General features: G+C 39.6%; 1 protein-coding gene across 2 annotated transcripts in view; it reads right to left on the bottom strand.

Annotated features, from left to right (window-relative positions):
• TASP1 (taspase 1) overlaps positions 1–18,743 on the bottom strand; it is a 67,611-nt gene extending 48,868 nt beyond the window's left edge. The window contains exons 1-7 of one of the 2 annotated variants that reach the window (XM_026052892.1): positions 18,670–18,743; positions 15,809–16,029; positions 15,026–15,093; positions 13,544–13,612; positions 7,731–7,851; positions 6,606–6,690; positions 547–611 (exon numbers count right to left, since the gene is read on the bottom strand). In XM_026052892.1, coding sequence (XP_025908677.1) covers positions 547–611; positions 6,606–6,690; positions 7,731–7,851; positions 13,544–13,612; positions 15,026–15,093; positions 15,809–15,953 — 553 coding nt within the window. In that variant the 5' untranslated portion in view covers positions 15,954–16,029; positions 18,670–18,743. Of the gene's footprint in view, positions 1–531; positions 612–6,605; positions 6,691–7,730; positions 7,852–13,543; positions 13,613–15,025; positions 15,094–15,808; positions 16,030–18,669 lie in introns of both variants that reach the window. The other variant, XM_026052891.1, reaches the window with a different exon arrangement.
• Between the last annotated feature and the right edge of the window lie 5,732 nt (positions 18,744–24,475).

Raw genomic sequence — 24,475 nt, forward strand, 5'->3', positions numbered from 1 at the left:
CACAGCATTTTGGAGTCCACTTGCTCGATCAGGTTAGTCTACCAAAAGACAGAGCCCAGGCTGGTTAAAAATACAGGCACAAAAAGGTGACTGTCTGTTTAGACTGCAGCAATTCTGAACAGATGAACCAGACCTGAGCATAATACAGAACCTGGCAGTCAGGCTGGCACCTACTGAATTTAGGCACACAGCTAGTCGGAGCTATTAGAGTCCAAGATAAGTCATGATTTTGAGACCTTCTACAGAGAAGAGAGTTATTAAATAAAGTACATTTTGATAACAAAGTTTGTCAGTGGATTTAACAAATACACTTAAATTAGATGCTGCTAAAATGTACCTGAAATAATAGCTTTTAAATTTTGCCATTTAGATACTTAGCAGAAAACAATTAAACTTAAACCATTCATATATACCACCAACCATAGGCTAGCTGAATGTCAAGAACAGTGAACTGATGTACCCCTCAAAACATGAGGCACCATTTAAATCACTCTGTCCTCATCTTCCTACTCACACCACCAGTTTACTCACTTGTAGCCATGATACCTGGAGGACATGCTGGTATCCCGTGATCAACTGCCCATCTGTAAGCTCCTTCACCAACTAAAAAGCTAGGAGACACAGAAGAGGGAGTTTAAACAAAACCAAATAACAAATCCCCCTTTTCTTGCAATTATTTTTCTATGTGGTTTGGTCATTTTAAAATTGTTAGCTGTCTACATGGCACAGAAATGTCAGCTATTATTATGGTTGGCAAGCTTATGTAGTTCCATTAAGACTATGCAGCTCTGACATTAAGTATACTATTGAATAAAAACTATGTGCCTATGTGCTACTAAACTTGAAATAATTTGCCATATAASACCAGCTTTTAATTGCTACTGGAGCAGGACAAAGCCACCTATAGTCTTCCCTGCAGTCTATAATGACTAAGATTCTGAGGCCCAACAATATGGGATGAGGCGAGAATGGCAAGACATTTCCAGTAAAGCTGACCATTGCCTTAAGAATGTTGAGAAATGTTTTGAGAAATATGACACGAGCTAAAAATAAATATTATTTACCTGTCTCATTGATTTGCATCATGCATTTGCTAAGATACCAAATTACTACTTGCAAAAAAACAACTGAAAAGCTGTCTTGTGGTCAGCACAGAGCATCCTATAGTAACAACACAGGAAACACTGCCACAGCAATGAATGATAGAAAAGTTGTGTATAGGCATGTAATTCTGAGGAAAAACAAAACAAAACTTTTATTATATATCCTGCTAATCCTCTTTCACCTTAAATTAATCTGATTCCCTGGAGAAGAAATGTTCAGACACATACATTCTGAAAAGCCRCTGTCCAACAGTATCAACAACAGCAACACAGTCAACACATATCTTTCCAATTTCTACTTCAGATCACCTTTATTAAACAAAAATAATGCAACTGCCTCGCAGACACAAGAGGTGAACACAAAGAATTTGCAGTGATTTCCAAAAGCTTTACAGAAATGCCAGTATTGTGAATATGAGGCTAGAGAAGTTACTTCAGCTACACAGAACTCCGCAGAGGCCACATAGTACTATCAATTTGCAACAGCATTATTGATAGAGCAAATTTGTTAGCATTGCTGCAGTTGCAAGTTTTCCTGATACCAAATATCTGATTCTAAGTTGCTACTTTATATCTTCTGACTTAATCAGTGAAATACATGTTCAGTTTTTCCTCACAAAAGTTACCCTTAAAAAAAGAAATCATCTATAAGAGAATGAGAATTATTAATCGTTTATACATCTTAGAATTGTTAATGCAGCCCCTGTTAAACATGGTTCGTATACAGTAAGGTAACGTTCAAAAATATCTGTGACTCACATTAACATACCTAAGAGACATAGGTAAACTTTCACTGTTGCCATAGCCAAATCTAATTAAGTAGTACTCCCTATGGACTAAAGTAAATGTTGAGTTTTATTTGTCTTAAGTTTTCCACCAAGTGCATATCCACAGGAAGAAAATGAGCACATCCTGTTCTGCAAAACAACTTACAGAGAGAAGCAGCATAGAAAGATAAAGTATTATGCCCAAATACTAGGAGCTGCATTTGGAAGAATTTTAAAAACACATCAGTCAGAAACACTACATTTTATTGGTATTTCTTGATTGCTTGTTTATACTTAAAAATAGAGCAATCGCTGCTTTCCACAAAGTGTGCAAATGAACACTCAAGAACATTCAAGATGCATCAAAACTGAAGTAACACGACTTATTTTGCTCCAGCTTGTGTCCTTAATTCCCAGATTCCTCTCCCTTATACAAAATATTTTCCAGATTTCATCCCTGGGAACAGATGTTAGCTGAAGAAGGTATCTCCTACTGATAGCTAATTGAGATCCTGCATTACCAGAGTCAAAAMAACCAGAATCTCAGTACTATTTGTACTATTTATGTGACTTTTCCCTTAAAGGATATATGGTAATAGAATCCTACAGGACAAAGAGCATGAAACAAGTCCTGCAGACAGTCAAGTATCTATTACCTAAATATCACCTAAACAGGACTAAGAGTCTTCATCCCCCAAAACAAGTTTTGTGATCTGGATCTGCACGCAGACAAACGTACCAGCTATCTGGAGGATGTAAGGGAGTGGGAAGCAYCACTCAGGTAATGAGGGAAACCCTTCAGTTGCCATGAGAAACATCCATGGACCCACGTGTAGACAAGCTGCAGCAGGCAAGAGTGAACAGGGCAGTACTTCAAGGTGAAGTAAAACCAAAACTACCCATAAACTGCTATTGCAAAGCAGGATGAGCTAGGGGAGAGAGAAAATGCAGAATAAATCCAACGGGCTTGAGAAATCAAACAAAGCCCCACCAAGTCTCAAAAGCCTGTAGGCCAATTCAAAATACAATATCCCACAGAGGAGAGAGGGGAAGAAAAAAAAGAAAAGAAAGAAAGAAAGAAAAAGAAAAAAAGAAAGGAAGAGTTTGTGCTCTGCTACTCTGAAAGTTGGTTCTGCAACAAGATTTATCATTCCTGCAACCATATCTAATGAAGAGTACTCTGTGGTTGTTACCACAGACGGATCTGGTAAGGATCTGAACACGCAGAAGACAAAAGTTTCCTTGGAGCAAGGAGGTGATGCTCAGATGGGTTTGCAGTTCCAGGCAAACTAGATCATATTATCAGAAAATGCAAGCAAAGAACTCTAGAAATGGTCTTTTTATAACACTTTTTTTTCCTGTAAAGACATGTAAAGCCTCATGTTATTTGCCTCTGAACAGGACCACGTAATACAAGCTCTACAGGGGCAGGCCACATTCTGCTAAACAGAAGTGACAGAAGATTCCCAGCTCAATTAGAGATGATCCTGAATGCAACCAGCTGACTTTGTAACTTTTACCATAAGTTGCAGCAGTCACTATGCAATCAACCTTATAAAGAACAAATTGTTCTAAAGAAATACAGGACACGGATAACGGCTGGTGCACAACTCTGACCTACAAGTTGCACAACATATCTGTCTTGCCTTTGGTATTATACATCCCAGAAGCAAATCTTTTACAAAATTCTGTATCCAGAGAAGGGGAAAAACAAAGCAAAACAAAAAAACACCACTCAGATGGAATTTTTCCTATAGGAGTTACTATTAATCCTGAAAAATGGATACAACCATAAACTTTGAAAGGAGACATTCGGGACTATTTGCATCATCCTGCAACTCCTACATATCTCAAGTTAATAGTAAACAGATGTATGTAAGCATTTTCCCTTGGGAAGCTCAAGTATCTCTTGTTTCAGCACAAAAAATAATTTTGAAAAATTAAAAGCTATCGCTACAGAGATCAGTCCATTGCCTTGGGACCAAAGACTACTCTCAAAGATCCACCTGAAATGTAACTGTGCAGTTGCAATTGTTCTTCCTTTTGTARAGCTATATAAACGACCAAGAATGTCGTACAGGATAATACAGAAAATCTAACGAGTTCAGTATTTTCTCTTCTTGCTTCTGTAGGCAAAGAATATTCTAACTACACCAGGCTGACCATGATATGAGAGAAAGGTGTAAAGACCTCAGAATATCTTTTTTTTAAAAAAAATCCCTGACACATTCTGGGGTTCTCTATTTTAAACTTCCTTTTTTGTTGTTTTTTTTTGTTTGTTTGTTTGGTTGGTTTTTTTGTTTTTTTTTTATACCTCAGTCTGGGTACAAAATTCTGTGTCTTGGAAAAGATGACATGGCACCAGAACCATGGCACCAGTGTAAATTGCCCTCCGCAGGGCAATTTACAGCCTATTTCATCCACTCGTTAGGACACTTGATCACTCCTTCCCCAAAAAATTACCATCACAGACTAAGCTAATTCACACTTATTAAAATTTCTCCTACTGCAAATTAGAAATCTTTCACTTGGAGTTGGCTTTGAAATGTCACTGTACAAACGTGTGCTGAGCACCAAGGGTAAATAAGTAAAACTAACTATTCTGAGTGTTGCTTATGGACAAGACACTCCACAATGGAACTTGCACTGACCTCAGTGCCCGAGTTTTTCCCATGTGTCCTGCACCAAAAATTCTGGCCAGAAAACAGTAAGCAGTTGTAGACTGGACTATAGAAAGAGTCTCTGCTGCTAGTTTCTTTACCAGGACAGGTACTCAGACTCAGCAGTATCTGTAAGATTCACGAATACACYATCTGCCCATGAGAAGCAGGATGAAACTTCTACATCATTACAAATAAAAATCACTTACTAGAAACTTAACACTTGGGAGCATGCCAAAAACTCACTTAGTCTCTTGCTACTTGATTATATAGATATATATTCCCACTTGTGGAGGAACGTATTTCATTCCCAGAACAAAAATGTGCCACACCAAACTCTGTCAGAAAGGCAAGGCATGAAGCTGTCAACACTCGTCACCTATAATGAACGTGAATAGTCATTCAGAGAACTTGAGCTACCCTGTGTGCAGGGGAGCACCTACCCAGCCTAAATCACATGCAATCGTACTCCAAGAGTTCAGATTGTTCCCAGAGTGACTAATTTGTTCTGATAAAATACAAAATGGGGAAGAGGAAATGAGAACCTGTACTAGTAATGAAGGTCTACAACTTCTGCACAATACACTGTATGTGTTGGCTGTGAAGACAGCACTTCAAGCCCTCAGAGTTTGAACTCCCTTGCCATTAAACCTGTTGGTGAGCCAAGATCTTGCATGGCACTTGAACAGTTTACTTCTGCCTTTTGAATAAAAATGGACACAGTTTTTTTCCACTCAGTTATTTTCTAAGTAACATTAACATAAACTAAATCATGAAGTTAGAGCAAACAAATAAAACCAGAATGGGGACTATTCCACATGCTCTGCTTTATGAGCGCTACAGAAAGCAACATGACTGTATAGACAAGGAAAACCCTTCAAATGTTGCTGACTTCAGATCTCTTAACTCCAGAACAACAGAGGGGAGAAAAAACATAACCAATCAAACAGAAACCCCCACACATTTGATACTTTCTTTAGTGGAACCCAACTAAACCCTAGTTTTCTCTCAGCTTCAGAAGAAATGAACTCAAGTAACTGAAATTCAAGTTCCTATTTCTTCGTAAAATTTTCCATTATTAAAGAAAAGAGTTTTAAATGCAAAAACTATATGTTGGTGGGTTGCTACAGGACTTTTTTGTTGTATTTTTTTTTTTAATTTTATATATGTATATAGAACCTACCTTTTTACCATTACAGAAAACTGAATCAATGATTTCCCCTCACTTAGTAAACTGGAATACTGAAAGTTAACCATTTTAGTTCAAGGGCTCTGCTTATCAAATTAAATCATTATTCACAATAAGATTGTTTTAAGATCAAACAATCCTAACTATTCTAGGATTCTTTTTAAAATGACACAGTAATATTCAAAGTTGCTAGCCAGTAAAAATAGGTTCCTCCTCTCTTTATATCATGCCAATCTCAATAAAAGGGTATGTGTTTTCATTGTGATTGTAAATACTATCAAGTTTGCCTTTAAAATGACTTCTTTTTGTTCAGCGTGGGAGGAAATTACTAAATACTGCAAATTTCCACATTACAGCTAAAAAACAGTTATCCACAGACAACAAAGTAGGATTCTCCATATGTATCCGTATATATTGTATGTACACAATATATAAAAGTATATATCAATAAGTATATGATCAAATATTTATATATTCTTTATATACTTTTGAAAAAAGTATGCAGTTTATTTCAAAAGGTAGAGAGAGATGGAGGTAGCGGAATTTCATTCCAATCTTGATGTATTCACAATTTTTTCAAAACACAAGAGTTTAAAAACTCTTGAGAGAGAGTTTTTAGAGAGAGAGAATTCAATAAGAACACAACTGTGAAAATAGTCACAGAAAGAAAGAAGGAAATTTTCACAACACAGTATCACCTTCTATCCACAATACTTCATTCTTCCCACAGCTGCATAAAGTGCATAACAGGTTCCAAGATCAGAGAACAAAGCTAATCTTTTTAATGGCATGCTGTTGCTGATATATAAAACAACATCAACCTTCAAATAGTACATGTAGCAGAGACCAAAGTCTAAAGTAAAGTCAAGCAGAACAAAGCAATTACCAAGGTGGAATTCTGCCAGCAGAGAGTTTTCCTTTCTGCCCTTCACACAATAATCTATTTGCAACTGAAACTGGATTCTTGATTCCTGAAAAGAAAAATTAGCAAAAACAAAAAGGAAACAAAGCATTAAAATATTTTTCCACATAGCATTTAGTGTTCATCCTGGCAATGGAACTCAACTTCCTTTAATTTTCATGCCTTTGTGAAGGCATAAAGAGAAAACTTGTGGTAAGTTTCAATTTAATAACAACTTTATCAGTTTTTCCTTCACAAGTCCTACTAATGTTGCCAATATCTTCTAACTAATTGTTTCCTTTTTGAAATAAAGAAGCATGTTTAAATTTTAGAAATGCCCCATTCACACCAAAAATCTCTAAATGTCTTTGGTATTCCACAGACAAAAGAAGATTTATGAGCATTTATTTTTTCAAGGTAAAGAGCTTTCATTTAGATCTATTTGATCAGAGGAAGGATTACAGGATTCAGGCTTAGCTTCCTTTTACTCCCTTATTCCTCACTTTGAGGAGTATACGCTTTCTAATAAGCAGTCCTTGAACGTTTAATTTTAGTATTTATTTTAGATTTAAATTTACATGAGGAAATAACTTCCACATTGCAGAAATATTCTAGGACAAGGAACAAAGCATGAAATGTCAGAATATCTACTCAATAGTAACTTTAAGATAAAATAAGATCCATATGCAAATTTATCAAGCCTTATAATATGTCAAAATCTACAGATACATATTTTATCAAATGAGAGAAATAATAATMTTTTTTAAAAATCTGTATTATGGAGAATTTTTTTTGTCCCAAGCAAAAAGTCTGACTGATGAACAGCTGAGCTCACTCTCAACAATTCTCAAGTTTGGAGGCTGGTCACTCATACAGCTGCCTAAAACTGTCAAGAAAACCGTAATACCTGGCATATGGATTAAATAATCCGCATATTAAGACAAAATTAAGACAAAGTAGTATACAGAGATGTGTCAGATTTCTTAAGGGGGAAAAAAAAAAAAAAAAAAAACATGCTTACAAATTCCCCCAGCTGGAAAACTTAAACAAGAACAAAATTGATCTTTGCACCAACATTAGTAGTAGCTTTACAACATACAATTAACATACCACTCAGTGCTCCAACTGCTCCAAAATTTAATGACTTTCCATCCATTATACTGGCATCACATTCTATCTCACCCAGAAGGTTTAGGTTAGATCCCATTCCTGCATTTGTAAAAGGAGAATCCTAAAGGAAGAAGAAGACACAGTAAGACCCTGTATCAAAACTTTGCATAACTGGCCTTGATACAGTGCACATTCTGATTCTCGTTGTTTAATGTCCAACAAAACTACAGCAATTTGCATGGGTCAAATTATTATATCACTTTACAAACCCTACAGTGGGTGATACCTCTCAAGTGTAATGTGCTAACACAAATAGCTATGCAACAATGTTTTATGATCATTTATATGCAAGCAAAAACCTTATGAAAAAAATCTTTCTCCTTCCTTCAAAACACATATTTAATTTAACCCCTACCTGTTCAATGATTTTAAAGTGTAATAATCACAAGAGTCTTCCTCTGAAGCTGAAAAGTATGACACAAGCAAAACAGACCTATATCTTTCCTTAAGTTCTAAACCTTAAGCCTACAGTTCAACTTTGCACACAGAAAAAAAAAAAAATAATAATAATAATAATAATAATAATAAAGTGTGTTCCCCATCACCGCAAATGCACTTTGCAGTATTTCTATGTTGTATAAGGACAGTCATTACTATGATCCAGTAGTTCCTTGAACAACAACACTTGAAGACGTATTGCATACAAAGTATTGACGAACTTTTGGTAAGCATTAACTCATYAAAAAGCAAAATAAACTTTTATTAGCATTTCCCGGAGTACTTTGCAAACGCAATGTTTTTGAACAAGTTGTTTTGCACATCAAATTCAAAAACATGTATTTCTGCCTGTTTCCTCATAGCATCCTCATGACTTAAAAGACACTAAGTCTTAAAGCATCACTGTTCAGAAGTCTCCCTTGCAGCCTGATGCAGCCCCCTGCTCACAGACACAGGTACGAAACAGAGCACAGAACAAGGACAGAGAACAGAGCAGGACAGCCAAGAGACCGGGACAATTTCAAAGATACGGTGCATGTCTCCAAAGCTTCATGTCTGTTTTTATTACTTATGGCTTATGAAGGGATGGTTGTGCAGTTCTCATGAACAAGTTACCACGGGAAGAAAATGCTACTCCYAGCAAAGGCAAAAACGAACTTGAATAACAAGGCAGATTTGTTTTTTATTTCACAGTTCCTCACATACAAAGCTCCTTTATAAGGGGAAAGGACTCCTTTAGTATGCCCTGACAAATAAGTTTATAATATAAAAAATGCAGGTGAAGTAATCAGTAGCAAAAACTTGCAAATATGTGAAAAACACTGCTCTACCTGGCATGACTCCATCACTGAGGGAACGCTAATTTATAACACAAATCTGTAGCAAAGGAGATAACAGAAAGCTTTAAGATATGCAATAATCATTTCCTTTTCTGAAGTTTTATCCTATCTCATAAAAAATCATTAAGTTAATTAAGTTACAGTTACAATTAAATTACAGAGAGTATCATTTCCATTTTTGGATTCCCCCCCCCATTTCAAGACGTATTTATAAATGCCCTGGCAGTAATTATGGGCATGCTGAATTTTCTAGCTGTGGTCAAAGCTGGATGCTCAAAGAAGTTACTCAACACTAAYAGTCCCAAATTAGGTCTAGCCAAATAGCTCCAATGGTCCACTTGCAGCACGCCAACTATCTTTGATATAGTCCTGGCCAAGGTTTGCTTGCAACTTTTAAAGAGGATTCAAAGTCAACAGGCTTTTCTTTTTACACACTGCAATTTTAAGATTTATTTTTCTGTGGGAATTTAGTGACAAGAAGCAGTACTCTAGCACGATGACTCCCTTTCAAGTCCATCAGCTAAAATGTTTTTAGAGAATGTTTTTGTCACAGATGGCTGCTACTCACTCTCCTACAACAACATTGCTGGCACCGGCCTTTTATGTTTAAGGAGGAGTCCTTGGGGCTAAGAGTGTATATTCCAAAATGGAATTAAATTGCTATAAATTAAATTAAAAGAAAAAAAAATCAATAAACCAATTTAAGAAAAAAATGAATTATTTCATTGTAAAACTTTTTTGAAAGACACATTTCTTAAGTACACTAACAGGTTAAAAATATGCTTTGTTTTCAATCACAAAAACAAAAAACAAATACACCAATTTCAGTAGCAAGCTGATAAAAAAGAATAAAAGCCTGCAGTCAGTTTAAAATTCAACTTAAATCATGTTCACAAGGAACACTCTACTAAAAGCAATTTTTTTAAAAAAGCAAACATATACACATTAATAAAAAGCCTAAGGAAAAAGTTGGAAATCCTGCTCATTCTCTGCAGCTTAGGTTCTTTTATTTTATGGAATTTCACTGAAAATTTCAAGCTAGAGAAAAATAAAAACCCCTTCACTTTCAAATTCAGTCTTCAGGTGGTAACTGATGAAATGAAGCCAGAGTGATCATATCTCTGTACAMACATACTTTGTGAACAAGGAATCCTATGAAGCAACTTGTCCAAACCCTTGTGTTATCAAAAACAGCACTTTAAATGATCATTTGTTGCACTACAAAGGCAGCTCAGAAACCAGAGATCATTACTCTAATCAGCTTATCAACTACAGCTGATGCTTATGAAGCTTCAGTACTCTGGATCAGCTGCTCTTCTGGGTTTGCAAGAGTACTTGACCTTTCTTCTTATAACTACTACCCTTACATATTAATCACAGATCACTATTTCACTCGAGATTCATAAAGTCCAGCAAATGGTTGTTCCTTTTCTGTTTAGAGCCTGCAAAAATAAAACAAAGAGCAGACAGCATACCACAAGCAAACTGTCAGCTTGCTCATAAAAGATCAAGAGCAAGCTTTGAGTCTCAGCAAGGCTTTGAAGTGATGCCTCTTGAATTAGCTGAAATTCTGTGTAATAGGAGTTGGGTAATTGAGCGGAACTGAGGGGGGGAAAATCATCTTTTGTGACACTTCCATGAAAGGGCATTTGTGTCTTGCAAAGAGTACAGATTTTGGAATACAGAATTAGAGTCTAGAGAACTTAAAAAGTGATTGAAATATTGCAGATAAACTCACTGCAATGTGTTCAGAAAAACGCACAGCAACCAAAATAGGTTAGAAACAGTTCTCTGCATCACTCTGCATCAGAATCTCTCCTTGCAGCTACTGCTGCCCGCCAGGCTATACACAATTTTGCTATTTGTCTTAATCTACATTACAGTGGCAGACGTAAGGAAGGAAGCTCAATTTTCATACAATTTGTAAAGTCAAAATGCTAAAATGCTTTAAGAAAAAAATCAGATTTTTTTTGTCAATTCAAAATGCGAAAATACTTTAAGAAAAAAATGAGATTTTTTGTGTGTGTAATGAAAAGGAAAAAATGATAGCTCATTAGAGGGACAGTCAGTAAACAAACCTCTTGTCTCTTTTTTATTTTAACCTCTGAAGTTCTACAATTGATGAGAAAATCTATTGTTTTCTTTGTTGACCTGCCACCTGCAATTTCTGTTTTTTAAAGAGCAACAGAAAAAGCCTATAAAACAAGACAAAACTCCACAAGTGACAGAGATCTCAGGAGATCATATTTAGAATGGGATGCAAGCAGACACAAACCTTTCAGCATTTTGAAAGCTGAAGTCTAACATTTTGCAATCACTCCTATAGGATCCAAAAACTGTCAGGACATAACACACCGTTTCTGTTTCAAGTCTACCCCTGACTCTTCTTCAAAGTAGCTGCATACACAAATATTTAAAAAGATCCCCAACCCAACATTCTTCATCCCATATATAAAATGAATAGCCCACAATTAAGAGGTTATATAGGTCACTTAAAGAATAAATGAAGACTAATAATTRTACTGATGGCAGCAGTTCAACAATCTGAACAAATTGGTATTTTACCTCAAAGACAGAAAGAGAAAAAAAAAGTTTTAGATGATATATTCAAAAATACCACCGGAGGTAATGAGAAAAAAACAAAATGCAACAAAGAGAGGCATCATCAGAACAGCTGCAAGACAGAAGAAGTTGCCAATTGAAATAATTTCATAAACATGTTTTAGTTTAAGATTTAAGTTATAACTTCTTAACATAAATGACATTTCAGAATATTTGCCTATATTAAAGCAAAAGAAAAACTTCTTGCAGATAACAAGCACAGCTAGAAACAGCTGCAAGTTATATAGCTATTAAGTTAAATTTCTTAAAACATATTTTCCTATCTCTAGTACAYGATAAAACACATAAAACAAAACAGACTTTATTCTGCTGAGAAGGGAACTGGCTCAAAGAACAATCTTCTGAGAGAACAGTGGCAAGTAGTTAGCAGTTAGCTTATAAAAGTGCATCATAAATAATTCCGTTGTAGATACACCACTTGTGTTCACCTAGATAAATTCAAATGTGCAAGGTAACACGTGAAAGCATATTTGAAGGGCTCAGTGAAGACCAAAAGCACTGTTTATCAGCAGTGAGGCTTGCCAAGCCGAAGCACTGCTGCAGCCCTGGCAGTTACTCCGTGTGTCTAACACATGCTGAAGAAGGTACTGCCCCCTTCACACTAACCCCATCAAGTAGCATAATTCACAGTTTCTCAACTCCTGTGTAAAAAAAAATCCACTGCTAATTCTCTGGAAATACACCAATAAATTCCAAACCCAGGAAATTATTTTTACAGCACAGCACTTACCTTGGCTTATTCCTCTACTAACCAAGCTGGAGAAGAAAAATTCCTGCCATAAGGAAATAATGGATCTAGGACCAAATCTCCAAATTTACATCTCAGAAATTCTTTTATCTTTCCTCTCTGTGACCCTATTTTATAAACACCCTTCACTGAACACAGATGCTGTAAGATCTCACCACTCCCCAAAGAAACCCTTCCAAATGCTGATTAAAACAATCCTAGCACATACCATTCTGCTATACAAACAGCACTTATCCTATTCTACACAGCTGGTCATAAAATTCACCCCTATCAAATCATAATTTTCTACTGAAGTCAAATTTCTCTGAACAGCCGACATTTAAACTCCTATCCTAGCAGAGATCATATAGAAAAACAAGTAAAACCATAGGAAAAATAGCCTTTAAAATACGTTACAGTAAACACATAGAAGAAATGAGTTGTGAGACAAATAAAAACTTTATGAAAATAAAAAATGTAAAGTACCTTAAGTGGTAAAAGAGACCAGCAACCTTAGGTTTATGCAATCACTTTTCTAGAATTATGCTGAATAATTGAAAAAGATATGAATAATATAATTCAAAACATCATACTTAGAGACAGTTACATCAATGAGAGTGTTAACCGGATTACTAGAACCAACTACAAATAGTTTAGATGAATTTCTTTATAATTTGTTAGTACTAAAAAAGGATTGAACATATCACCGAATTTCTGTTAATATATGCAACGAGCAGCATGATATTTTCTCCCCATCTAAGAACTGAAGCTAGTGCAGACCACCCCGTAGGCTGGCAAGTCACAGAGTGTTAGATAAGCATTTAATAATTGTTATTCTTGAGGGTCAAAGATTGTATAAAACATAGCTAAGATTACAACAGAATTGCATCAAGTGGATAATTTTTATTTTGTTTATATTTTTAGAAAGTCTTTAAAGTACATTTTCTTCAAACTACTATTAAAAAAAGTAAAAGAAATTGCAGAACTCCTTCCAAGACTGCACAGACAATACATTTAAGACCAAAAAGGAAAATTCAATTAATTTTCCGCACGAATTAGTACCTTCCTATAGAAAAATCTGACAATGTAGCTGCGAGAGATACTTACTGCTAGTCAGAAATTCATACCTCTAATTCTATAAGTGCTGCAGTCACTGCATCTGTTGCAAGAGCACCAGCCTGTAGCTTTTCAATTGCCTGTAAAATAGAATTTTTGCTTGACGATGAAGTAACACTAGGATGGTATGGCTAAGCTATACATTTACTTGAGAACAGGATCTTCACAAATTAGTTTAAAATGACCAAAAAAAAAAAAAAAAAAGAGGCAGTGGCAATAGTAGGAAAGGGGGTAGAGGGGTCAGAACTGAAAGCCTAGTTTTATTGCTCAGTCATTCTGAAACTGCATTTAACAGCAGGTTCCTGCACAATCAAGTTTATAGCAATTCTTATACCTGGTGTTCCCAAACACTCACTGTTTCAGTCAAGGAATTATTATTTTTTCTTCCAAAGTTCAACATGAATCCCTAGGACTGTACAGGGTAATAGTCAGCAAATTGAACTGAACCAATAAGCAAGCTTATGTAAAAGCCAATACATGAAAATAAATCAAATAAGACAATATTATTTTTAATTTATACACAGACACACAAAAAGAAAATTTTCAGATCGATGTTGGACAAGCCCTTCTGGCCAAGTTCCCTCAGTTCCCAAGAAAACAGCTAGGGCTGCATCTTGCAAGACAAAACTGGTATTGTTAGTCCTTAATACAAGATATTTACCTTGGCTACCTAGTTTAAGAAACCGAATGGAATCTCAAATTAGACTTAAATTCAGCAGCAACAACCTCTTTTAGCACATAATTATGTGGAAAACTAATATCAACAGGGCCAATACCCAACTTTAATGAAGGTGATGTTGAGTTTGGATGATTTGAGGCTGCTGATTACAAAATTAGATTGGTATTAGGATTGAGCAACAGAAGTGTAAAATGAAGTGTTAATTATCAAAGGCCAAGTCTGAGACTCTTCTAAAAGGCCAGCCAGGCTCCCCATCTCCTSCCTGGAGAAAGTAAAGGCATTACAAACTTTGCAGACCAGTCTTCCAGCTTCTCAACTGACACTTAGTAGATGAAACTTGCCAGCTACAAAGTTTCTGCAGACCAAAAACTTAATTTCAAGGGAAATTAAAATCTTGCTATTTTTTCCTTTCCAGATTTGGAAAGAGGCTTTTTTGGTTTGGTTTGGTTTGGTTTGGTTTGGTCGTTGCTTCTACCTCCCCTGCCATTAAGAAGTTAGAGCTACTAAGTTAGTAAATAAATAAATAGATAGATAGAGTTCTGGAAATCTCTGTACTCAGAGGGCAGTCTGGAGGCTTCAGCTAAAGTTCCCCACAAAGTGGAGGCAGATGACGAAGGAAAAGTGTCGGAAGACACCACACAAGTGCCACAGCCCCAGGACGAGAGCAGGAAGCTTTCAGTGAAGGTCCTGCTGTGAACCTGCCCTTTTCCATCAGTGTCTGCTATTTGCCCCTGCTGAAAACATGAAAGCAGAGCACTGGGAGAATTTATTTCTTATGCACCTCTATGGAAAACTGTGGCCCTGGAAGACATACCTTCTGACAGGCTCTTTTGCACACATGCTTGTATTCTTTAGCTTTGGATTCAGAATGGTAACCTGCACCTACAATTAGGGAAAAAAAAAGATAGTATTACCTATCAAACTGGTGCCTTTAGATCACATCAGCAACAAAGACACACAAAACCCACAAGATCCACACTTAATCTGGGTAACACCGAAATTTGCTTTTTTAAAATCAAGGACCAACGCCTTTTGCCTCACAACATTATTTCAAAGACATGCAGTAGTAAATGGAACACTCAGCATACATGCGGATGCATGCAGGTATAAATGTCAGTGTAATATAATCTCTTCACAGAACACTCTCTAAAAGACTCCATTGTTATTCATTCTTGCAGAACTTCCAGTATAGTTCATTGTCCTCGAGGACAAACTAGATTAGGAATTGTCGGTAACGAGAGTTATATTTGATTCTGTAAAGGATAAAGCATAAGGAAATAGACTGGCAGACGTCTCACATCTTGCAGGGCTCCCAGCCTTGGCAGAAAAAAAAATGTAGAATTTAACATTTTAAATAGTTTAATCTAGGGAATTTGGGGTGAGTGGGAGATTAAGAAGAAAAGGCAGGAAAAAAAAATAAAAAGTACTTTTCAGAACACCCACCCAAGCAGTTAAGCTACCTATATTTTTATGGTCAGTTTCCAAGGTCCTACAGACAGTGCTGGAGTCAAACTCTCCACACCAACATTTACACCCAATACGAAGGGTAATTGATATTTAAGCCTGCAGATGCACATGCTGTGTTTCTGTATCTTACCTGCATGAACAAGCACAAATCCCACTCGTTTCCCTCTTTGGGTTTGCTTCGTTTCGGGCTCTTTGACCAGCACTTTTACAGCGGTAACCTGAGACGATTTGGAAGGTATCACTTCTATTGAACTTATCCCCTTCTCCATGATCATACACAACGATCACCATCTTCTACTGGAAAAGAACATGCTTCCATGCTTCCAAAACAAACTCTGCTGAGGAATCATCCTAAAACCAAATCACACATGTTAGATACTGATTTCCAAGAGACGTATTTCATATAAAGTAACTTTAGAAAGAATATTATAGCAATAGGTTTGAAGTGAGGGGAGTATTTCTGCCAAAGGAAGTTCTGCCCCTTCCTTAGCTAACAATATCAACATGACCAAGATCACCAATTCAGCTGGAGGAGCCCATGTTGCAAGCTGGAAATGAACCATCAGGCTCCTTTGCAGAGACCTAACACGAACCAAATAACTTTTCCAGGTGTTTCAGCTGACCTAAGACTTCTCCGTGTCTGAGACAAAGTTGCTTTTTTTTTTTTTTTTTTTTTTTTTTTTTTTTTAATTTGACAATATTTCATACTTCTGCACTCATGACTTGCTGGTTTGCACTACGATGATGCTTCACAGCCAAAACATTAACTCCTTAAGAGAGGCATCCCTGTTGGCAGGATGGAATCTATGGGGCCTTTCGTTAACACTGGCACATGGAACAAGCTGGCGTGGCAGAACCTCCTGAGCCCAAACCACATGTTAAGCTCTAAACATAGATAATCGGTGTGCTGCAATGTTTCAAGAAGWAAACAGACATGTAGCTTTCCTGCATGAATGGAGAAAACGTCTCAGATGCACTAGGATACTCCAGCATGGTGCGTGTAAGTCCTAGATTCCTGGAAAGTGATTATTTGTGACCTAAAAAGCTAGAAAGTGCAAAGTAAAGAAAGCTGCTTACATATACATAGCATTTAAATCCCARATTTGCAAATGTTACACTGCTCATTCCAAAAACTACATACACCTATATCTGCACCACCAGAACAAGGCAGAGCATGTCTGGTAAGATTCCTCATTGATACAAAATAGGCAAATTTACTGGCTCACCAGAATTGTCTATTCAGTAATGGTAACTAGGCCATTTTTTAAGAAATCTTTTTATTTTTTCAAAAAATGAATATAATATTACATTTTTTTTACTTTTAAAATTGTAAACATATAATTATATTTGCATACATAAAATGAAAGATCACTAAAACATAAAGRAAAAAATTAATGGCCTGCATCCAGCAATAAGATTCTCTTCCACTAACCTGGAATCTGAAACTAAAGTCATAATCACTACAACTTGCTTCCTTTTGGCAAATAACAGTAATTAAGAAAGCTCCAGCAACCTTTGGTAGCAGCAGTAACATAGAGCGTGAACTGAAACAGAGTCTGCTTGCTGGAAAGCAGCATCCCTGCATCTTGTTACCCTGCACACAAGACATCACATCTACAGGGTCAGGACAAAGACTTCAGCAAAATGCTAGAGGAGCAAACGTGGAATGCATTTTTTTGCAGAAGATGAAAAGAGATGGGATAAAGGGGGTGACAGAAATGATAGTGGAACCATTCTTTTCTTTAAATAAGGTAGAGATGCTGCTGAAAAGCTGACTTAGGCAATGAAGGGGCTCTTGGAAGCTCTTGGTTGCAGAAGGGGTCAAGGCCTCACGTACCCACGGGCTTGCCAACGCGGGGCAGGGCTGCCCCAGAGCTGGCACGGCGGGTAGAAGGCGTCACCYGTCGCTGCGTCCCGCCGGATCCCTTCCGTCCCTGCAGGCCCTTCCAAACCCCCTGCACCGGGGCTGCTTCCACTTGCGGCCCCGCGGGCCCTCTCCCTTCCCRTGGGCTGTGTTTCAGACGCACCGTGGCCCCCGCGAGGCCGTGGGTTCAGCCCTGCTCCCGCACCGCTCAGCTCCCTGCCCTGCTCCACCGCAGCATCCGCGGGGAAGATCCCGAGGGAAATGCCCGGGGAGCCCAAACCACGAGGGGGTCACAGGGCTGTCCCCAAGGGCCCAGCACAGGGACACTGGGGAAAGCTCAGGAAGCTTCAACAAACGCTCAGGGTGGCATCTGACCAGGACGGATTCGCTCAGCCTGTTGCTCCGCGGTTCCATCCCCGGCGTCCCACAGACGCCCTAACAGCCRAGCAAGGGGCGACACGCGCTGCTTCCCCTCGCGGTTTACGGCTCYGTGTAACTAATAACGGTGACGCAGCAAGAGGCCCTACCGGGCCAACGAGCCAGGCAAGGGACAGACCGCGGCAGGAAGGGGCAAATGGCACCGGGGACGGGGCCTTTCCACGGGCTTTTCCTCAACCGGGCCGCTTACCGGGCGCCTCGGGGCACCGCCAAGGCAAGCGCTGGGCACAAACCGAACCCAACGGAACCGCCAGCGCCTCGACGGCGGCGCGCGGCTTCCCGGGGAAGCAGGGAAGGGACGGGAGCGGGGAACCGGCCAGGAAATGAGCGACACACACACACCAGACAGGAAGGCTTTATTGGGAGAGCCACCAGCGCGGCGGCGGCGGCGGGAGGCGCCCCAGGGGCTGCCGCGGGCCCCGCGCCACAAACCGCCCCCCCCCCCGCGCCGTTGCCATGGCGACAGGCGCGTGACGCCCGCGGGGCATGACGTCACCGCGACGCCCAGGGGAGGGGCTCCCCCCGCCCGCCCGCCCGCCACGCGCGGAGCCGCCACGCGCGGCCCGTTACGGCGGGGCCCGTTACCGGCCCCGCGCGGGGGGGGGGAGCGGAGCGGGGCGGGGCGCACCGCGGAGCGCCGCGATTGGCTGGCCGGGAGGGGCAGGGCGGAAGCAGCGCGCAGCACTCACCCGCCGCAACCGTCAGCCTCGCGCGCACCCACCGCCGTCCGCCCGTTGCCTCGGTGAGGATGAGGCGTCCCGCCCTCACGCCCCCCCGCTATTGGTCAGAGCCGGCCAGGCGACCGGAAATAGCGTGGAGGCGCCGCGGCGGCGCGCCAATCGCGGCGCGAGGGCCAGACGGGGCGTGGCGTTAAAGGGCCAGGCGCCCTCTCGAGCCCCCCCCTCCCGCGGGGGCGGGGCGGGGCGGGGGCGCAGGCGCCGTGGGGACGGTTTTTGGCTGCGCACTGACGGTTTAACCGACGCAAGAGGCCCTGGTTTCTGGGGTTCCTCAGGGAGGTGCCTGGCTCTCTTGCTCAGGATCAAATTAATTGGAATGTATTTAACATATATATGTGTTATATGTATTTTWTATATATATATGTTAAATATATATGTATTTTATGTAGGAGCTTCTCCCGAGCTCAGATCTTAGCCCCTCCCCGTCTTTACAAGAAACGACCGCAGCAGCCGGTGGTTAAAACGGTTGCTGACAGAGGCGGCAGAACTTGGGGCCTCCGCAGGCCGGTTGTCCGAGCACCGTTTGCCTTGGCCAAACTGCACCTCGAAAGGGAATCTCTACAAATTAATTTTCCTCAGGTTCTGCCTGGAGGTCATCTCATTCACAATCTGTAATGCCATGCAAATCTATTCAAAGCCTGTCTGGTAATTTAATCGCTTGTGCTTCTCATCATCATTCTCATTAAAAAATACAATATTTTGGCCCCCCTAGCATGTGTGGTGGTTCAGCCTGCTGCCATTATGTGGTACATAAGTAATATACTGTATTAAAGAAATGACAGGAGTTTGAGCACTATATTGTCAGGAAACACACACTCTTAGCCCACTACCTGAGAGAAATAGCACAACTGTCCTTTTTACACCCCAATTTCATTCCATCTCCACTATAGCCTAATCTTCCTTCTGGACATGCAGAACACTCCTTCCTATCTCCTTACTCTCATAGTGACCTCCTTTTTCACCCAATAAATAAATACATGCTCCACTAATTTTTGTATTACTGCTTTGTTTCATAAATGTTTCATAAGCCTCGAGATTTTGATGATTTCATGAGAAATGCCATGAACGAATAAAAAAAAAAATCTATTTTCAACACACCTTTTAGGGAACCTTTATGAAGGTCGGCTTGTCTTTCACATTACCAGCTGCTTCCTCTTATGTTGGGTAAAACTGCAAGAAATCAATACTTCAGTAAAATCTGAGGTAGTAACATGGTACTTCAGATGCATGTGCTTCAGCTTAGTTACTTCTCAGAACTTAAAATGGTTGTACRTATCCGAGAACAACCATTGAGGTATTGTACTGGTTGTTATGATGATGGGAACAAAAGTCCGAGAAAAGGGGAAAATTGCTTGATACCTCTGAAAGTTAGAGCCCATCTAAGATTGATTCTTTCGTTACTAAGATCACGTAACTTCATCAAGAGACCTGTAACAATCAGTTTAACTATTCATTTGATGGTACCCTTGAGAGTTGGAGATGTTAAGCATCAACTACACATACAATGAAGCAGGGGATCATCATCATAGCTCAGATTTCCTTTCTAGCAGCTTTGTTTGCTTCTTTGTTTCTCTTGTGACACACCTGGACAGCTTCGTTACATAAGGAGATCATGATGTAGCAAAATTACTTTATCCTCACACTATAAAAAGAAACATTCCAGTCAAATATGAGTTTAATCTCAGTTTCAGCAGGTTTCGGTGCTTTTGGACATCTGTCAAAGGGCAGAGGAGCAAGGAGAAATGAGTGGAAGAGGAGGAGAAGACGTATCCCACTCCTATGGCCTTCCACCTTCAGCAAAAGAGCCTCAGATTATCAATCTAAAGCAACTAGTACTTCAACTGAGAGTTTTTTTGGGAAGCAGCCAGTGAAAATATAGGCAAGAATGTAAAAACACTGTCTTTTGTCAACCATCCCAATTTAGGTTAAGATCATTACAATCCAGTCCTGCCATCAAYAGAGACAGCAGCTGAATAGACTGACAAATATGAACAGAAACTGTTACTTGAATGATTGCATGCAAGAGGAGAATGGCATCTAATGCAATTGTAAAGACTGGAACCAATCCATTCAGATGCTGRATTATTAATCTCCCTGAATCTGCCCTATCTTTGCAGGTAGCGTAAATAAGCCCGCAGTCTTTTCCAGGCATGCTTGTTGTTTTCTCTGCAAATGAAGAGGCCCCTTCTTTGACACCGAGCCAGTAAAATAATGTTTTTTCCAGATAATGAGCAACTTTGCATGAGGAGAGCACTCTAGCATCTTGGACCTGTCTAAATAGCATTCCCTGTGCTCCCAGCTGCTCAACACCCACACATAGTTATTTCCAAGGCTTGTCCCGTAGCATCTCAAAAAAAGGATCTAACCCAGTATGATACACTCTTTCAGCCAGCTTTCACAGTTGTAACTAGACAGGGGCCAAATCACAAGGCACAAGACTTTTGAGAAATGAAACTTCAAATATGCATTTGTCAGAGGTTGCCAAAGCAATGAGAGTTTTGTCTCCGTGCCTGAAAGATGGAAAATGAGTTATATGCATACTGGGTATGTATTGGCAATTATAGCAGGGTAGTCATCTCCTCATCAACTATTGTGGGAAGCCAACCAGGCAGGACTCACAGAACAGTGGTTTTCAAAGTCGTATCTTTTCATGCCATASAAAAACATGCTGCAGACTTAATGATGACAATTTAAAAAAACATATTTTGGAAAACAGACCAATTTGGTGACTAAGTAGAACTTGGACTAGATTTTCTCCGYGGGTTTTATCATCTCATTATTTTCATGGCTTTTGACCTGCATGGTTGCTCTCTGCAGCTTTGTCCAAAGCAAAGTCATTTTATTGCATTCAAGGTGTGATACAGGTTTCARCAGGCGCTCCTCACAACATCCCTGACAGATTCTGTGATACTAATCCAACGGCAACAAAGGGAAAGAATTCAAGATAGTTATGTTTGCTATGAAGCTTTAATTGCCAAAATGATTTTCATATTGGAGAAGATCTGATCTTCAAGATGTAAAATGAGAAAAAAAAGATCCCATTCATATCCCTAAGTCTAGCTCATAAGCTCTATCAGCAAACTCACTTTTCAGAGTGGTTGAGATTGATATAAACATCTGTGTGAATTTATTTCAGAAAAGAATTTGCACTTTTAATCTTTAAATTACCTGTTTGTAAGGCATGCATTTAAGTTTATTAATGTTAGTCTGTTCTGTATATTTACAAGAAACTGGTTTACCGCAGTCATTGGTGTTCAAAGCATCTTTGCCTATGAAGGTGACTSAAATGAAAATTTTTGGCCTCTTGAGAAAACAAACTAACCTTACTAGTACATTTAAGTATTATTGGTCTGCATACGCTCATTTTGTGCTATTAGCAGAGTCTTGCAGCTAGTTCTGTGGACACCGTGTTGTGCAGAGGCCCCTGGTCTCAGTAAGGGGAGAGAACCCTGTCTGCCTCTGAGCTTCTACAAAGCACGAAGCTTCCTTCACTAGAGCAAAATTTAAAAATTAAAAAAAAAGAAAAGCTAACAAAACATTTATTTTGCAAAGTCAAGCAGTTGGACAACAAAATACAACAAAGATTGCTTTTCTTCATGGAATTCTTCCTTTCAGACCACAGCTCAAAGAAAATAATCCATTCTTGTAACTGAAAAGAAATCCCGTAGTTGATGTCAAAAGTTCTATACTTGTTTTTTCATTTTGACATGGTTTTGTTTCCCAGGCATTTTCATTCAGTTTCCTCATACAGAGCTCTCAAATTCACCAGATGAGAAACACTTCTTATCAATCTGCCAGTTTTTGAAGCTTCTCCTTGACAACTAGTACTCGTCAGGAGGAAAAAAGTAAAAAGGGGGGGGGGGGTTATTAGAGGGAATTAGTGGGCTTTTCCCCGTCCCTGTCTGTCAGGACATCCTGGAGAACAGTTCTGGGGAGCAGCAGATGCTGAGCTCAGCGCCACGCTGCTTCCCGGGTTCCCTCTCTGCCGGGGCTGCCCTGTGGTCCCGGCTGCGGAAGCCTTCAAGGAGCAGGATCAGCCGCTCCAGCTGTGCTCCCATCCCTGCTCCCAAGCCCTGTGCGAGCCCAAGCCATCCATTCCCGAGCCATCCATTCCCAGGTCAGCTCAGGCACCCACTCCCTCCTTGATGGTCCTGGTGTTAAGGGGGAGAGGAGGAGGGTAGGGAGCTTGTCTGGGAGGTCTGCACTCTGCAGCAGTGGATTTTCCGTGCATGATTTTAACTACAACCACCTCTAGAAGTCACTACCCTTCTGAGACAGTTTGCTATTCTTAGTCCTTTTGGTAACCACCTCTGTTAGGGCTTATATTTTCCATGGAAATTGTGCCAACGCATTTGAGCAGCGGTTCAGCCACACACACTGCAGATTGCAATGGACAACGTTCCTGACGTTACAGCCTTTGTCAATCCTCAACACAGGCTGTCAAAAGTCAATCTAAATCACTGTCAACCACAACCATCTTGCCTCTCTTCCTTCCTATCCTTTGCCCCAGAAACACGAGAARGCTGTACATGTACTGGGCAGAATTTCAGCGTGAAGCCGTGAAATTTGTGCGGTGCCAAGGAGCGCACAGGACACGGTCCAAAGGCATTTGCCTGTACAGGAGTGGCAACCAGCCTTTGGCTCATGCCTTACTTCAAGGACAGGACGAAAGTAAGATTTGCCAGTGCACTCCACAGATCCTAGAAGCAAAGTTGTTCAAAGCTGGCATAGCCTCGCATGGCTGAAAATGAGCTGGAACAGCGTTGAGGTTGCATTACTCATGTGCTGGTGGTGAGGAGGATATAAAGTAATAATGACCTTAAGTGACATTCAATTTAAGTTGGATTCAGGACCCYCACAGAAACATTCCTATTTGTAACACTGTACATCAAGCACAGAAAAAGTACACTAGACAGCAGATCTTTCTGTCACCTTATTTTTAAGGGCAAGGCAGCAGCACTGTCCTGCTTTTGTTGCTCTTCTTACTGCCACAGCTACAAAACTGRTCTCAGGTATGTAACTCAAGTGAGAACAAGTGCAGAAGAGCCTACTTAATCCTATAGCTGAAAACACATAGAGCAGGGGTTGCCAAGGCTTTAAGAAASTGCAGTATTTTGGTTGGGTGCTTTTTTCTTCAGCAGCACTTGCTAAAAAATTTGCCAGCGTAACTTCGTGTTGCTTTTGGAGACTATGAAAATTGCCAACTGTTGTTATTAATTGGAAATAATGCATTTAATTTTTGGAAGGAAAGAATAATAGAAAACATACGTGGCTCTTCAGCTCTGCTTGTCTGATCTTTTTCTCTGTTATTAAATAAATCAAATGCTCTTGTGATTTCCACTTGTAATATTAGATCTTTAAATGTCTGGCTTACGCTCTAGCAAAACCTCTAGTGGCTGCCAATTTGGAGACAAACAACTTTAGACCAGAACTATATAACTTGCTAGAAAAATTAGTTGTGTCTCATTTTTAACAGTCCTATTTTTTAATGTGATGTTTTAGCCAATTGCTACCACTTTCGCTGGTTACATGTCAATAATAAGGAAAACCAAGGTCACCTTTCAAAGTTTAGGACAGCTAGATGTCATTTTTATATTTAAAAGGAAGAGATGGCTAAAACCACCCTATGGTTGTCTACATCAACAAGAATAACCAATTGCAAGGATTTTCTATAAGCCTAGTTCCTAATTTTAAAATACTTAGATTTGTAAATATGTTTAAAAAATGAGTAAAATTGCTGCAAACAGAAATGGTGCCA

The sequence above is a fragment of the Nothoprocta perdicaria genome, unplaced genomic scaffold (genome assembly GCF_003342845.1).
Source record: "Nothoprocta perdicaria isolate Ctin4 unplaced genomic scaffold, notPer1 scaffold_93, whole genome shotgun sequence".
Lineage (NCBI taxonomy): Eukaryota > Metazoa > Chordata > Aves > Tinamiformes > Tinamidae > Nothoprocta > Nothoprocta perdicaria.